The 15,925-nt window shown below is 44.9% G+C and overlaps 1 protein-coding gene across 1 annotated transcript; it reads left to right on the top strand.

Moving 5' to 3' along the window:
• Window positions 1-7,693: 7,693 nt before the first annotated feature.
• LOC308576267 (vomeronasal type-2 receptor 26-like) lies at window positions 7,694-15,895 on the top strand (the record flags this gene model as incomplete). Its single annotated transcript, XM_081175466.1, has 4 exons — window positions 7,694-7,753; window positions 9,685-10,230; window positions 13,515-13,638; window positions 14,964-15,895. 4 exons carry the CDS (start codon window positions 7,694-7,696, stop codon window positions 15,893-15,895), a joined length of 1,662 nt encoding a protein of 553 aa, XP_081031592.1.
• Window positions 15,896-15,925: the final 30 nt, after the last annotated feature.

Genomic DNA, 15,925 nt, shown 5'->3' on the forward strand with positions numbered 1-15,925 from the left:
TTAATGATGCAAATGGACCATTCAGATATTGGCAATTGTCTGTTGTTGTTGTTTTAACTTATCAGATTCCCCCCCCCCAAAAAAAAAGAGTAAATCTGAATTAAAGGGCACTTTGGTGCTGATAATGTCATGTGATCTCTACAAAATACTTTACATGCATGAGCTGTACCCAACCCACAGTTAACACCCATCTGTGTGCTCTCAAGGTAGAACTATATTAGGATGAATTTTGTATGCTGGACTAAAAAGGTCTTCAGTCAGATCTAGCAGAACTCAACTTCAATTCAATAAGAAACAAAGAGGCTTTTCTTCTGTGAACACGATTTCTAGGAACAGGGTTATCCGTGTGGGTTGCCCCAAGGCAGTAACTGAAAGAGTGTTGAAACCCCACGACACTGCTGTATCCCAATAATAATAATAATAATAATAATAATAATAATAATAATAATAATAATTTATTTGTACCCCACCCATCTGGCTGGGTTTCCCCAGCCACTCTGGACAGCTTTCAACGGAACATTAAAATCAGAATAAAACTTCAACATTAAAAACTTCCCTAAACAGGGTTGCCTTCAGCTGTCTTCTAAAAGTCAGATAGACAGGATGGCATTCCACAGGGCGGGCGCCACCACCGGGAAGGCCCTCTGCCTGGTTCTAAGAAACCAGGTCGGAAGGGGCGACTCATCTTCATACAGTATCCCCCTCCTAGCCAGAGGGCAAAGCACTTCTGTGTGTGAAAAGAACAATAGACGGCAGCTGAAACAAAGAGCTTGGTTGGGGGCTCTGTAAGTGTATAAAGATCTGAGCCCATTGGCTGTCTTTCCTGGAGATCTGCGAGGTTCAGTTCTCTGTCAGAGTGCTTAATCTGTCTGGCTCCACCTGTGCTCAACATGTATATTTGTAACTAAACACAAATATTACAAAATGTCAAATAAGCTTTCAGCGGCCTCTTTCCCAAGTAAACCAAACCTAGATAAAATTTGAACCTTTAGTACCTACTCATTGTTCAGGGAAATGGAGTGAACATAACAATCTATCAGTCAGTAGGGCATGATACTCTTAATCTCAAGGTCATGGATTTGACCCCCATGTTGGGTGAAAGATTCCTACATTTCCTGGGGTTGGGCTAGATTATTCTTGTGGTCCCTTCCAACTCTATGATTCTATTAAAAACACAAAGTTCCCCATTCTGCATTTTCCTCATAAGGCAAGCACATCATTTTTGTTGGTTCAAGAGGGGAAAAAGTAGTATAAAAAATGAGAATTCCTGGATTCTAGGATCCAAGTTTGGGGCATGACTAATTGGCACCTCTGTGTCACTTACAGTGTCTTGTTTGCCCCTTAGGCAAAGCTCTCTCACTAGGCTACTCTCAGCTGAAAATAAAATTGTGTATTTGTGAATCCTACGGAGCCCATGGGATAGGGTAGGAAAGAAATAGTTATGAATTAAATGTTATTTAAATTGCTCCCATCAGCAATAGCTTTCTATAGCGAACATGATCTAGGTCAAAATGATACATTTAAGTCAAGAAAACAGTATTAAGGAAATCCCAGGAGCAGCTAAGATTAAAAAAAACAAACCTATTTGTAGTTCTTTGTCATTATCTTCCTTTACTCCCTATTCACTGCAAAAAGTGCTAATTTAGGTGGAAGGGATGTTGATGTGCAAAAGTGGCCTGGGACCACTGGTGAAAAGAATGATCACATCACGTGCAGAGCACCGACAACATATTTCATCCATATTTACACACATCCAAAAACATCTTGAGAGTTCTGGCAAAATGTGTGATTACTTCCACTATGGAAGTAATATTGAGCTCTATGGGTGAAGTCAAGCATAAAAGGCAGAGGACAGACTTGCACGTTGTGGAAATAGCAGGCGACCTCTGCAGCAAGGGTAGAAGCAATAGCCTTTTCCAACTGGCGTCATGACATTTCTTGGGAAGAGATTGGCACTGCAGCTCAACCCGTGCTTAGCAGCACTTCCAACATAACACTTCAGAGATAAGCCTCTGAACACCCATGTCTTACATTGCGTACAAGTGTTACTTAAGAATGGTTATATCTCCATCTGTCTCATTGCAAAGAAAAAGAAAAAAGGAACTCATATAACCTGTGGTTGGTTTCTGAATTCACCTCTGCAGTGATACCCATGTAGATATTGTTTTTAAGTGACAGTTTCATACACAACACATATTTAAAGTAATATAAGAAGCCTCTATGAGTGTACTTGGAAAAAACAGAACATATTTCACTCAAAAGAAAGCATTCTCTGACCAGGGACTTGGCCTTTCTTCTCCTAGAAAATAAGCACTGGGAGAAAGACAAGATGCAAGAATTACAGAGGATTGGGCCCAAGGGGCACACGTTGAAGTAAGAATAATACGGTGAGATAATAACAGCTATTCTTTTAAATTACAATAATCTCTATGCAAAGGTCTAACTTGTTGAGAAATAGAGGGCTAGAATGGTGCTATAGGGTGCACCATATAACTTCAAAAGAAGTCCTTGAATATTTTCATCTTGAAATTCAGAGCAGGTAACATTAGCACAAGAGGAGGTGATATGTATAATAAAGTGTTCAGGAAACTTAGGGGTGACAAAAATGTAGGTGTTGGTCTAGCAATGGTGCCTTGATGATAAAAGATGTCTTGAATGCAACTGTTTTACCTGTGCCAGGCTAAAATGGTTTACCTGCTAAGCTACTCATGGACACCAACAGTGAAAGTTTCTCTTCAAACTTCCACCTGTTCTGTTTTCATAAATGCCAGCTGCACGCCTATCTCAATCTCAAGCCTTGCTCAAGACAGAGGTGACTTCACCGTCCAGGAGCATAATCTGGTGCTCTCATGAGCTTCTACTACTATTAGATATTTTGCCCCAGCATATGACATTTTGAAGCTACAAACATGAGTCTGACCAAACTGCGGGAGGCAGTGGAAGACAGGAGTGCCTGGCGTGCTCTGGTCCATGGGGTCACGAAGAGTCGGACACGACTAAACGACTAAACAACAACAACATGACATTTCGCACACATCCTTTCCTATGTCAGTGTGCTATTTTATTTATTTTATTGTATAGTTAATTTTCGTTTTCGTTTTCCTAAATAAAATTTACTTTCGGCTTTTAGAAGACATCTGAAGGCAGCCCTGTTTCGGGAAGCTTTTAATGTTTGATGTATTATAGTATTTTAATATTCTTTTGGAAGCCGCCCAGAGTGGCTGGGGAAGCCCAGCCAGATGGGCGGGGTATAAATAATAAATTATTATTATTATTATTATTATTATTATTATTATTATTATTATTATTCCCTTCATTATTACTGAATCTCATGGCAACCTTTCTACCTTCTATGTACACATCTAGGGATGGGGACAAGTTCAATTCAGTTAACATTTAAAGGTGAACCTATGTCATCTGCATGCTCCAAAAACCATACAAGAACCAAAACATCCTTCAAAATTCAAATTTCTCTGAATTCTGCAGTGCAGTTCCCCAGCCAAATAATGTGTCCCAAAATGCACAGACTAGGATAAAATGTCCACAAAACAAGCATATATTGTTGAAAATAACATACAAGAATGCATTATTTTAGGGGGAAATGCTTTGCAAAAATGTGCCTGTTCAGCCAAATTTAATACAAACATGTGCATATTAGGAGAAGGTTGTGCAAAGATGCTGTTGAATTTTCATGAGGACTTTACAAACACTTATAGGAATAGGGTGGTCAACTGAACTGCATGGTTGCCTCCAGTGCCACTTCAATCAAGTTTGAACTGAGAAAACCAGCTGTGAAGGATATATGGTATTCCTCTCACTAATATAATGCGCACCAAGGGAAAGCTGGGCCTGGCATGAATACAGGCACACCACTACTACATGCATTCCACTCACGCGCCACTGCATTTATGTGAGCTGCTGCGAAGTAAATAAATTGGCCTTCCCTCAGGATTGCTGCCCAAGCAAGGGATGGCAGCCTTTGATTGACCAGTGACACAGGCCAGGAGGTGCCTTCTCCCTGCCTCCACCACACGTTTGCGCCCCCATCCTGGCACCAGTTCTGCTGGGTGCCATTCTTGGCCCTCACCCTCTGGGGCCAGCCACCACCACTATGTGCACTGGCTGCCCTCAGGTAGGCAGGCTCAGGACAGGACAGTCAGCGTCCTCAAGCAATTTCCAGGGTTGGTGTCAGGCTTCAGGGAATTGGCTTCCTCCCCTGTGGCAGTAGATAGGCAGAACAAAGGAAAATGAGTCTTCTTACCAGTTAGAAACTTTAATAATCCCAGCAAGAGAACAAAGAACACATCTCCTAGACATGGTGGTGCTCCCAATCAAGGATCCCATCCCCTTAAAGTAAAGGTAAAGGGACCCCTGACCATTAGGTCCAGTCATGACCGACTCTGGGGTTGCGCGCTCATCTCGCTCTGGCGTTTGTCTGCAGACAGCGTCCGGGTCATGTGGCCAGCATGACTAAGCCGCTTCTGGCGAACCAGAGCAGCACACGGAAACGCCGTTTTCCTTCCCGCCGCAGCGGTACCTATTTATCTACTTGCACTTTGACGTGTTTTCGAACTGCTAGGTGGGCAGGAGCAGGGACTGAGCAACGGGAGCTCACCCCGTCACGGGGATTCGAACCGCCGACCTTCTGATCGGCAAGTCCTAGGCTCTTTGGTTTAACCCACAGCGCCACCCGCGTCCCATCCCCTTACGTCCCTATTAATCTACGTCATTTCTATGTCTTGCAATCGGAGCTTGTACCCTCTGTGCTTTGTGTGCTTTCTGTTCTGCCACTTTCTGAGCTCTTCTTGACCTTGGGGAGAGCGGAGAGACAGTGAATCTGGTAAGCCTCTCTCTTCCAGTGTTTCTTCTCCGAGCTGTTCCCCATCCAGTATTTCCCAGCTTCTGCCTTCTGAACTATGTCCCTCTGCAAACCACTGTTCCCTGACAGTCTCTCTCTCTCTTCCCCATGTGCCCCCAAACCAGTCCATTATTACTATCCTAGTGCTAAAGATATACTCCAATGCTAAAGACATATTTAAATTAATACATTTTATAATTTGATGGTGTGGTAAGAATTTACTTCTACACCACTTTATTCTTACCTAGGTGAGGGAATGCCTTTAAATAAGACACAGAACCAAGAGAATAACCACAATCTCAGCATCCTGGAGGAACCTGGAGGAACCTGGTTTACCAGAGCTCTTGCAGTAGGATCCCTTGCCAATCAGCCACTCAGCTGCTAGTTAGAAGGACGAGTTAGTTGTTGTTTCCTTTTCAGATCCTGATGGCCATCTGTGATTATTATAAAGCACAACCAGGTATAAATAGCAGCCCTGTACCTGCATTGCTTGGGAATTCTAGGAAGGAAAAAAAATTAGTGCAGATCTGCCATCTTGATTTTTTTTTTAAAAAGGCACCCAGTTGTATCCAAGCATAAGCAAAAACCTGCTCTTTAATCTCATGAACTGTGAAGCAAAATTTTGTTAAAATCACTGCGGTTTTTAAAGGTGCGGTCTGCCATCTTGATTCAAAATGGCGCCCAGTTGTATCCAAACCTGCTCCTTGATCTCAGGAACCATCATGCAAAAGTTGGCTTTGATATTTTAAGAGGTATTCAAATGCAGAGCAAGCAAACAGTTTCCCAAATATATAGTAAATAGAGGAAGTTTGACTCAAAGTTATAATTAGTTTGGGAGGGGGATCTATAGACATATAATTAGTTCAATTATAGACTTTTCATTGATTATGCTATGCCCCAAAGAGGTAAGTCTAATGTTTTGGAAGAAGTTGCTTTCATAAAGAGGCACAGAAGAAATACAATATCCTGGAGACATATATGTACTATATGTCATGACTGTGTTCACCGCACACTTTGAACACAGGAAGCAAGGGTAATGTACCAAGAAGGACACACATAGCGCAACAAAGAAGCTAACTGAATTCACTATCCAGAGACTGGGTAGTTCCTCTCTGTGTGCCTTCTTGTGGAAAGCTCAGCTATTATCTTCAAGGAAGGCCAGTGCACTCAGCTTTTATGAAGCTTCTCAATGGACCGATGATCAACAACTGAGAGGATTTGCTCACCTTGTGTAGCATTTCAAGGGGAGCACAGACCTGACCTCCGTGTGGAACACTTTCTCCCAGTGCTGATCCTCTACACTGCCATCCACTGGAAAATGAATACCATAGGCTTTCTTGCACTCGCTTTTCCTGTTCTGCTCTGGGAAGCTTCTTCAGTAAAAAACAAATGGCTTAAAGGCCACCCTCAGATGTCTGCTGCCATGCCAGATTTCTCAGTTCAAGGAGATGTGGTAATTGGGGTAGTCTCCCCTGTCCATGCAAGTGTGCACTCCACAATAACACATCTCAAAAGTCTGCCACAGGCAGCTAGCTGCAAGGGGTAAGTCTCCCTTCCAATACATTTCTTAAGATGGAGGAAATTAACAGATAGAAAGAAGAATTAATGGAAGAAAAACCTGTGGCTGTCACAAAAAGTAAAGGAAACACTGTCTGCTTCTACTGCCAGAAAGACTAAGGCTGCAATCCAATGCACGCTTGTCTGAGAGCAGTTCCCATTGAATTCAGTGGGTCTTACTTTTGAGTAATCAGGTTATGCTGTAAGATTACATTTATGTCTCAGTCTACGAATGGGATGGGGAACCTCTTGTTGGACTACAACTCCCATCATCCCTGTCCCTGACGGTTGGCTATGCTGACTGGGGGTGATGGTATTTGGAGTCTAACAACATATGAAGGGCCAGAGAGCGCTTTAGTGCTCTAAGGGGACCTTTGTAGGAGCTATCCCATTTTATCTTCAAAGCAGCTCTGTGAAGGTTTAGGCTGAGGGGCTCATCCAGACTGCCTTTTGGGTTGCATTGCCATTTGTGGTAGTGTGGTTTTTTTGGAGAAAGCACAGGGACAAAACAAAGAAAAACAAGGCTCAGTCATGGAGCTTTAAAGTTCGGACCTGTGCCTAGAAGTGCAGCACAAAAAAGATGTCTGGATGAGCCTTGTGACTGGCCCAAGTCACAGAGGAACTGGGAGTAAAATGAAGGCCACTTTGTCAAAGTCCAACACTCTGTCCAATGCACTCGACACTCTCCACACACGTCATTATGCTGGCTATCATTAACCTTGGAGCTTAAAATCAAGGTTCTAGAAAGTGACTTTTTGTGCTCCCTTTCTTCAGCTTGGACGGGAGTCTCAGAGCAGGAGCATTATAACTGCCCACTGCACACATGAGTAAGCTCACCCATGCCTTCTCTCAAACATTTTCTCATTTGAAAGGGAGAAAGTCACAAGTTTACTAGGATCAAATCCATGCTAGACCTATAGAAGGAGGTTGCATTGAAGAATAATTCTTGTGCTTAAATGACCATTTCTTCTCTGGGGAGCAGGGCGGATCTTCTGATAAACATCTGCTCAGACAAATACCAACTGTGCTCAAAACTTCCTTTTCAGATTCCGCATTCGGTTTTTCCAGCACACTCTGGCCATTCTCTTTGCCCTTTCAGAAGCAAATAAGGACCCCGGCTTAGTACAGAATATCACCCTGGGCCTCCAGCTTTATGACTCATGCGTCTCACCAGCCAAAGCACTGAAAGGTGCCCTTTCTTTTTTATCAGGCCCACAAGAACTGGTGCCCAACTTCAGCTGCAGCTCTCGGCCTTTGCTTCTCGGTATCATTGGCGCAATGACTTCCCCAGAGTCAGAGCCCATAGCACAAGTGCTTTCCCTCTACAGAGTTCCTCAGGTAAGCAGTGTACCTAGGAAAATCAATTCTATATCCTGCTAGATGGTCTCAGTTTACAAAAAGTAATCAAATGGGTTTGACAGGGTAATTGTAAGAATTGCTGTAGACATATACACATGCACACACATTTGTGTGCTTTCATTCTTTCTCTACGGCTGGAATGTGTTAATTTAGCAGAACGTTTTGTCTGCATGATGGATAGAGACCTTGAACTTTCTTATCAAAATCTTCTTCCAACTTAAAAATGAAATCTCCATCTCTCATTTGAAGAACTGGGAAAGTGTCCTTGCTAACTAATTTCATCATACCCTGGGTGCTAAATATAAGGAACATTTCGTCAGTACTGTCTATGGCACAGGTGGAGTCTGCTGAGCTGCTCAGGGTGCTCCAACTCTTAATTCCAAGCTCTCTGAACATCTCCATGCTCTGGTCAGCACAGAAAGAGAGAGAAAAGATACTGGCAACTCACATAGTTGAACAGAGAATGTAAATAAAGCAACTCAGTGCTGCAGGAATTACCGGATGAATGGAAACAGAAGACAGATTTCAGCTGGCCAACCTTGGCTTCTGTATTATTGTGCTTCCTGGTAATGTAGGGATGCAGATGACAGATTTTTAAGAAGTTTGTTAGGTGTACCATGCTGCAATCTATATACCTGCCTGCCTGTAATGTCAGTCAACATAATATTGTTACGTGATGCTGTCCTAGTATAGCTGTTGACATGTTTCATCCTAAATGTGTGCAGCGCAGATCTATTAATATTTACTCAGAAGGCTCACAGAATTCAAGGGGAGCTCCTTCCTCAGCAGTTGTGCTTAGGAGTGCAACATAACAGTTTACCGTAATCCTTTGACTTATTTTGCGAGCATCTAACATCCCCAACCTATTTTTCCTCTATCTTCATCAAGTTCTACTCCATCTTTGCAATCACTATACAATATTTATTCTTCCTTTTACATCTCTCCTACTCATCTTCCTTCAATTTTCTTTTTCACCCTCTTCATTCTCCTGGAACTTAATAATCTTGTACAAACCCCATCTTCCCTCAGGCTTTTCCCATACCCATCTATTTTAACATGTTATTAATGTCATTACATTCCCTTTGACTTTACATTACATGCAAACACAGATAACAAAGCACAGGCAGGAGGGGAAAAAGTAGTGGGCAGAAAAATGATTAAGAATATTCTCTCTCTCTCTCTCTCTCTCTCTCTCTCTCTCTCTCTCACACACACACACACACACTTTCCTGCTCCAAAATAATTTTCCTAAAGAACAAAAAGAAGAGGGAGAAGGCTTGGTGGATTCCACTGCATATCTCTGTGTGTGTAATGTGTAGTTCAGCTCTGATATTTGCACTGCTTTCATCTCAACACTCAACTGCTAGGAAGTTTCCTTTTTCAAAAGTGCTACTTTTTCTTCATCATACTTTCTTTTGACTTGGTGCCTTATATTCTGTTTTCCCTTTCTAACCTGTAGCCTCTACTTTTCTCAGCCATCGTATCTCCTTTGAGCAAGGACAGCGCCCATTTGCTCCATGAGCCATATTTACCTACCGTAGTCACTTAGCAACACAGGAATCTGCCTTATATTGTGTCAGACCATTGGTCCATATAGCTCAGTATTGTCAACAATGACTGGAGTTGCCTGGAATTAAAAGTGGGACCTTCTGCAGGCAAAGCAGCTGCTCTACCGCTGAGCTGCATAGAAACATTATTCATTTTATTATTGAGAATGATGGTGATGTTCAACTACTGTGTATCTCCTTTCCTTGTGCATTCTTTAAAAACGCTGTTATGAAAAGGATGCTTTATTAAAAATCCATGACAGAATGGCAAGTTAGGACAGATAAGTCTGAAGAGAGCAGGCAATAAGGAATAAGGTACAAAATACTGAAAGAGAATCTGTGATTCCCTCTTTTATCCCTCAGATCAGCCATGGTTCTCAAGATCCCAAGTTTTCTGACCACTTCCGTTTCCCATCATTCCTTCGTACCGTGCCTTCCAGCGGCCACCAGCCCTCTATGCTCTGCCAGCTTCTACAGCACTTCAACTGGACATGGGTGGGTGTGGTGAGTTTTGGCAGCGATGCTGCTCAGATGGAGACCGTTTTGAAGAAGGAGTTGGGCCAGACAGGGGGCTGCCTTGCCCTGTCCAAAACAATCCATGACCCCTATTCCCGGCTGGAGATGAGTGCAGCTGCTAGGGACATTGGGAACTCACTAGCAAGTGTTTTCGTGTGCCACTGCTACAACATCCACTTTCAGCTGCTTGCCAGGGCTCTACAAGCACAAAACGTTACCGGTAAGACATGGATCTTGACAACGAGCCTTGCTGTGATCCCAGAGATGTTCACCAAGGAGGCGTTACAGCTCCTGAATGGGAGCCTGGATCTGAGGATTCATTCGGATAAAATCTCAGGCTTCGATCATTTCCTGACCACGCTTAGCCCTGCTGCTTATCCCAACAGCCATTTGGTGAAAGTGCTTTGGCAAAATCTGTTTGACTGTGTTTGGCCAGGTTTAGAAAAAAACCGATGGAAAAAACACCCCCCGACTCTGCACTGGGGTAGAGCAGGTGGGTGCCAGCCACTTGCTCCTCTTCGATCTAGAGAACTGGGCTGCCACATATCAGGCCTATCTTGCAGCCAGGGCCTTCATCACAGCCTACCACAACATGATCTCCTGCATATGTGACAAAGGGCCCTTCACCCAGGGAAAGTGTGCCACAACGAAGCATTTCCAGCCATGGCAAGTGAGTCAACTGTTCCTCTCCTTGTCTAGACTCAGTTTCTGCTTGTGTAGAGTTAAGCAGAACTGGGTTCTAGGTTGGAAGAACTTTAGAAGTCTCAAATGTCCTAAAAGTTACAAGAAAACATTGCTAGCAAGGAGCAATATTCTTGGCAGAGTCAGGGCCAGAGAGAGGACATGGGGCAAGAACTCGAACCAAGCATGCCTCCCCCACCCACCCTGCCCACTTAGTGGAAATGTGCAAACACACGCACACTGGGGTCAGCTATAATACAACTGGAGAGAAAAACAGTCCACCCATCCATTCCACTTGTCTCAATTAGATATCTTCCTATCCAGTCTGCACCACTTAATACAGCTTAGGACTGGGATCTTCAATATGGATGAGTGCAACATATGCCCAGATCTTAAGGTGGCTTCGGGTTGGGCCATTTGACTTTTCCATGTTATACCAATAAATCTCATATTGAGGGATCAGGAAGCAGAAGGGAGAAAGAACTCCAAGGCCACTGCTTCTTATTGAGTGACTTGGGTAAACCAAGCAACTTCCAGACGTGTAGAAGTTACATGTGCTTCAATCTGTTTTTAGCCCACTGTTGATTTTAATTAGTTTTGAATGTTTTTAAAATACCTGTTTTTGACTGTCTTTTATTAATAATTTTATTTCCCTGCTTTTATTGTGTAACCTGCTTTGATGCTCTATTACAATCAAGTAGCGTATAACTGTTGTTAAATAAATAAATGGTAAGCCACACCTGATTGATACAATGGTGCCCTGCAAGACGAATGCCTCGCAAGACAGAAAACCCGCTAGACGAAAGGGTTTTCCGTTTTTGAGCTGCTTCGCAATACGATTTTCCCTATGGGCTTGCTTCGCAAGACGAAAACGTCTTGCAAGTGTTCCGATTTTGTTTCGCTCCCCCCCCCTTTTCTAAGCCGCTAAGCCGCTAATAGCCTTTTAGCCGCTAATCCGCTAATCCTTTAATAGCCGCTAAGCCTTTAATAGCCGCTAAACCGCTAATCCACTAAGCCGCTAATAGGGTTGCTTCGCAAGACGAAAAAACCGCTAGACGAAGAGACTCGCGGAACGGATTAATTTCATCTTGCGAGGCACCACTGTAGTAGAGTTGTGTGAAAATGGCCTTCTGAAATCCTCCAGCCTGTTCATCAGTTTCTAGAGCTCTCCATATCCCCTGCCCGCCACCTGACCTGGGTTGACTTGGGGAACATCCAATCAGGATTCAGCCTCAAATCAGTTAGGGTCTTCAGAAACCTATATGGTAGGAAGCAGGGAGGAGGGAGGAGATGCTGGGTCTCCTTCTCCTCCTCCAGACCACACTGCAGAAAACAGGGGACTTTAGCTCTTCTGGGTGCTACTTTTCCAATGTAACCTGCAGGGAATGTGATGGCAATGCAGACCCCTTCAGCCAGCAGGATTGCCCTCTTGGTGGGTGCCTCCTGCAATACCATTGTTCCAAAGTAGGTGGCAATATCTTCAGAGGTGTCCAAACTGGTGAAGTTTGAGATGTTTTGGTCCAACGTATTGACTCAGCACCCGAATTCCAAATGTAAACCAAAACAGGTGCCTGCATCTTGGGAATTATCATGTCAAATTTGGCAACAATATCTCAAGAGGTGTTCAGATGAATAGAAAACAGATGGGCAGAAAGACAAACCACTTTCTAAAATATATAGTAGGATAAAAAAACATGTAATGCTTTCCCTGTAGGAAAACACATTTCTGTTGGTTCCCTGATGCCTGTTCCTGTCAAGACTATTTTATGTTTCGTGTTTTACTATGTTTTTATATGTGCTGTGAGCCGCCCAGAGTGGCTGGGGCAAAGTATAAATAATAAAATTATTATTATTCTCATCATCTGAATTAATCAGGTTGTATAAGCAAACACACACACACACACACACACACACACACACACACACACACACACACACACAATCAGTTTCATATAGAAACAGCCACTTCTTCCCTTTCTCCTGATATTTTAGGTCCATCATTACCTAAAGAATATCAACTTTACCACTTCATCAGATGAGATTTTTTTCAAGAATGGCGAGATTCCGGCTACATTTGATATTATGAACTTGCAGATTTTGCCCAATGGCTCTTACAGGGCTGTAAAAGTTGGAGTTCTTCATTCCAGACCTCAGCTGAGGAAAGAGCTTCTGATTCATGACAATGCCATTAGGTGGACAGGGGGCCTTGCTCAGGTAAGTTCCTTACTTGTATTGAGCCTATCCCTATCTCGCTTCTCTAATGAGGTAACATCAGGCCTAGAAATTATGGAGCAAACCAAAGCATTTCTGCTTACTAGGCAGACTGTTCTCCCTTCTCCACCCTGCATGTTCTGTTTGAGGGGGTTCTCTTTGTGGGATGGGTTTTAATGGGCAGGAAAGGGTATGCTAATTGCAATTTATCCCTCCAGGCTCCTACACAGGTTTTAAAATCCCACCCTTGCCAACAAAAATTTAAAGCTTAGAAATTAGGCTGTAAAACCTTGTTTTGAGCAAGTCCAGCTTCAAAGCAAAGGCATCCCCCTTCTTACCCCACTTAATAAATAATAAGGCAGCAACTTGGGAAATAAGTTTAAAAATATGATTTACTTACTTTATAATCATGCATTGGTTGACACTTGATAAGGTTTGATTTATTACTATGTTGATTGACTGAGTGATTGAATCTAATGGCAAAGTGGCTGAGAAGGCTGGAGGCAGGCTGCTTTATATTCCCAGGGAGCAGACCCAAGTGAAGCCTACAGGCTGAGTTGGGTCTGCCTCCTGTGAATGGCCTTTCCCTGTAGCCTGCCTACGATAGGCCAATTTGTGGGCATGCTTGAATCCATAGCTCTAGCTAGTGAGGAAGGCTTGCTGACCTCCCCTGCCAGCCAGGAACTGACCCATCATTTGATCTCGTCGTGTGAGACAGTGTCAGTCCCGCAATGTCACTGCACCTGGGGAAGGTAAGCAGTCTTCCATTTCCTTTTTCCTCCTAGGTGCCTCGTTCAATCTGTTCAGAAAGCTGCCTGCCTGGATATAGGAAGCTGCTTTTGCAGGGGAAGCCACACTGCTGCTACAGCTGTCTGCAGTGCCCCCATGGTCAGTTTGCCAGTGGAACAGGTAAACACCACTTTAACAGACATTGGGTTTTCAGGGGCTGATGATTACCACTGGGCGGGCAGCCTCCCCAGCCACATCCCCACCCCCAGTATCCAAGACAGTAACAAGATGCCATCCATTAGAGGTCACACTCTGGACAGCAGTGGTAAAAAGGACCACTTCTTATATATGGGACAATATATCAGGCCCAGGCCCACGAGAAGGCTTCTGATGCAGGGGCAGGAACATGTAGCCTTCTAGATATTCTGGGATGCCAACCTAACAAACCCAGGCAGTATAGCCAATTGTCAGGAATTGTGGAAGTTGTAATCCAGCAAAATCTAGAGGATCACATGTTCCCTACCCCTTCTTTCAGACTGGCACAGAAGGCATCATTTTGCTCATGGTACTGTTTTTTATATCAAAGTCCCACAGTGACAGGACCAGCAAAAATGGCACATGGTGCAAGTTTCCTTTTGAGGGGGGCTGCTTTCTCCCCACTGGATTTCCACTAAAGCAATGGGTCTTGCTGCTTATAACAGATGTGGGGAACACTCCTGAATTGTTTCCAGCACCAGTTAACCAGGGAGGCATGCAAGGGGATCGCAGAGATTGTGATTGTGTATGAGTGTGGGAAAGAATGGGTGCACAGGCTGTATACACGTGAAAGTGTGTGTGCAGGCTGGGGAGGGGGAAGAGGCACACAAGCCCCACCCACAGCTAGATTCAGTCCTGCCCACACTGGCATGCAACCCTGACCCGCTGCCACATGCAGCCAAAAATGTACCTTATAGGAAATGAAGGCTCCCTCACCAAGTCCTTCTGAGTGGCAGAGACGGCAAATAACTAAATTACCAATGCGATCACTGTAGCCACTGCATGACTCTATCCCCAATATTACTGTGTGTGATTGCCATGCCCTCAAACAAGGGTGGGAGAACATGTGGCCCTCCAGATGTTACTGGGCAACAGCTTCCATTCATCTCAGTATGACCAGTGATCAGGGATGCTGTGGGTTGTAGCCAATCAGCATCTGGAGGGCCACAGACACTGGCGGAGGAAGAGGAGTGGGGGGGGAGCACACCGCCCCTGGCAATGTGATCCTGGTGGGGTGCCATCGCAGCTGCCCCCCCACCCGTGGGGGGCGCCACACCACCACAGGCTGCGTGCCACGCCCCCGGGACACATACCAGCCCCGCCCCTGCCTGCTCTCTGCCCCCCAGTGCTGGAGCATGAAGCTCCGCCACCGGCCACAGATTCTCCGTCCCTGCCTTTAAAAGAAAACCTGCCTTATTTAATACACCAGAACAGTGAACACCCCTGTTCTGCATGCTCCTCCCTTCTAGACAGTGCCACCTGTTGGGAGTGCCTTCCAGGACAATGGCCCAATGAGCAGCAAGACAGATGCATCCCAACCATCGTTGACTTCTTGTCCTACACGGAAGCTTTGGGTGTGGTGCTGGCAACCTGCAGTTCCCTGTTCTTCTTGCTCTCGCTGTCAGTCTTGGGTATCTTCATACAGCATCACAACACCCCAGTTGTCAAGGCCAACAACCGCAAGCTCAGCTACCTCCTCTTGACCTCCCTGGCTCTCTGCTTCCTCTGCCCTCTGATATACCTTGGGCACCCATCCCAGCTCACTTGTTCCTTCCGCCAGGCTGCCTTTGGCCTGGTCTTTGCCATTTGCCTCTCTGCAACCCTGGCCAAGACGGTGACTGTGGTGATGGCCTTTGGAGCTTCTAAGCCTGGCAGCTGCCTCCAGAAGTGGGTGGGTTACAAGCTCCCTGGCGCTATCACTCTGGGCTGCTCCCTTGTCCAAGCTGCTGTATGTATCTGCTGGATAACGGTTTGCCCCCCGTTCCCATCACAGAACCCACTACATGGGGGGCCTCTTGTGACCCTGGAGTGTGACAAAGGCTCAGTTGAGTTTTTCTACACCATGCTGGGGTACCTGGGCTTTCTAGCCACCATCAGCCTAGGGGTGGCCTTCCCAGCCCGCCGGCTGCCAACAGCTTTCAACGAGGCCCAGCACATTGCCATCAGCATGCTGGTCTTCACTTTCGTCTGGGTCTCCTTTGTGCCCTCCTATCTCAGTGCCACAGGGAAGTACACAGTGGCCGTGGAGATCTTCGCCATCCTGGCTTCTGGAGCTGGTTTGCTGGCTTGCCTCTTCTTCCCCAAATGCTACATCATTATCTTGCACCCTGAGAAGAATAACAGGGACCACCTTATGGGCAGACAACTTCCACACAAAGGAGACTTTGCTTATGCTCCATGAGCTGCAAACGGACAGCATGTATATTTAGGA

This window comes from Podarcis bocagei (genome assembly GCF_964188305.1).
Source record: "Podarcis bocagei genome assembly, chromosome: 1".
NCBI classification, from domain to species: Eukaryota; Metazoa; Chordata; class Lepidosauria; order Squamata; family Lacertidae; genus Podarcis; species Podarcis bocagei.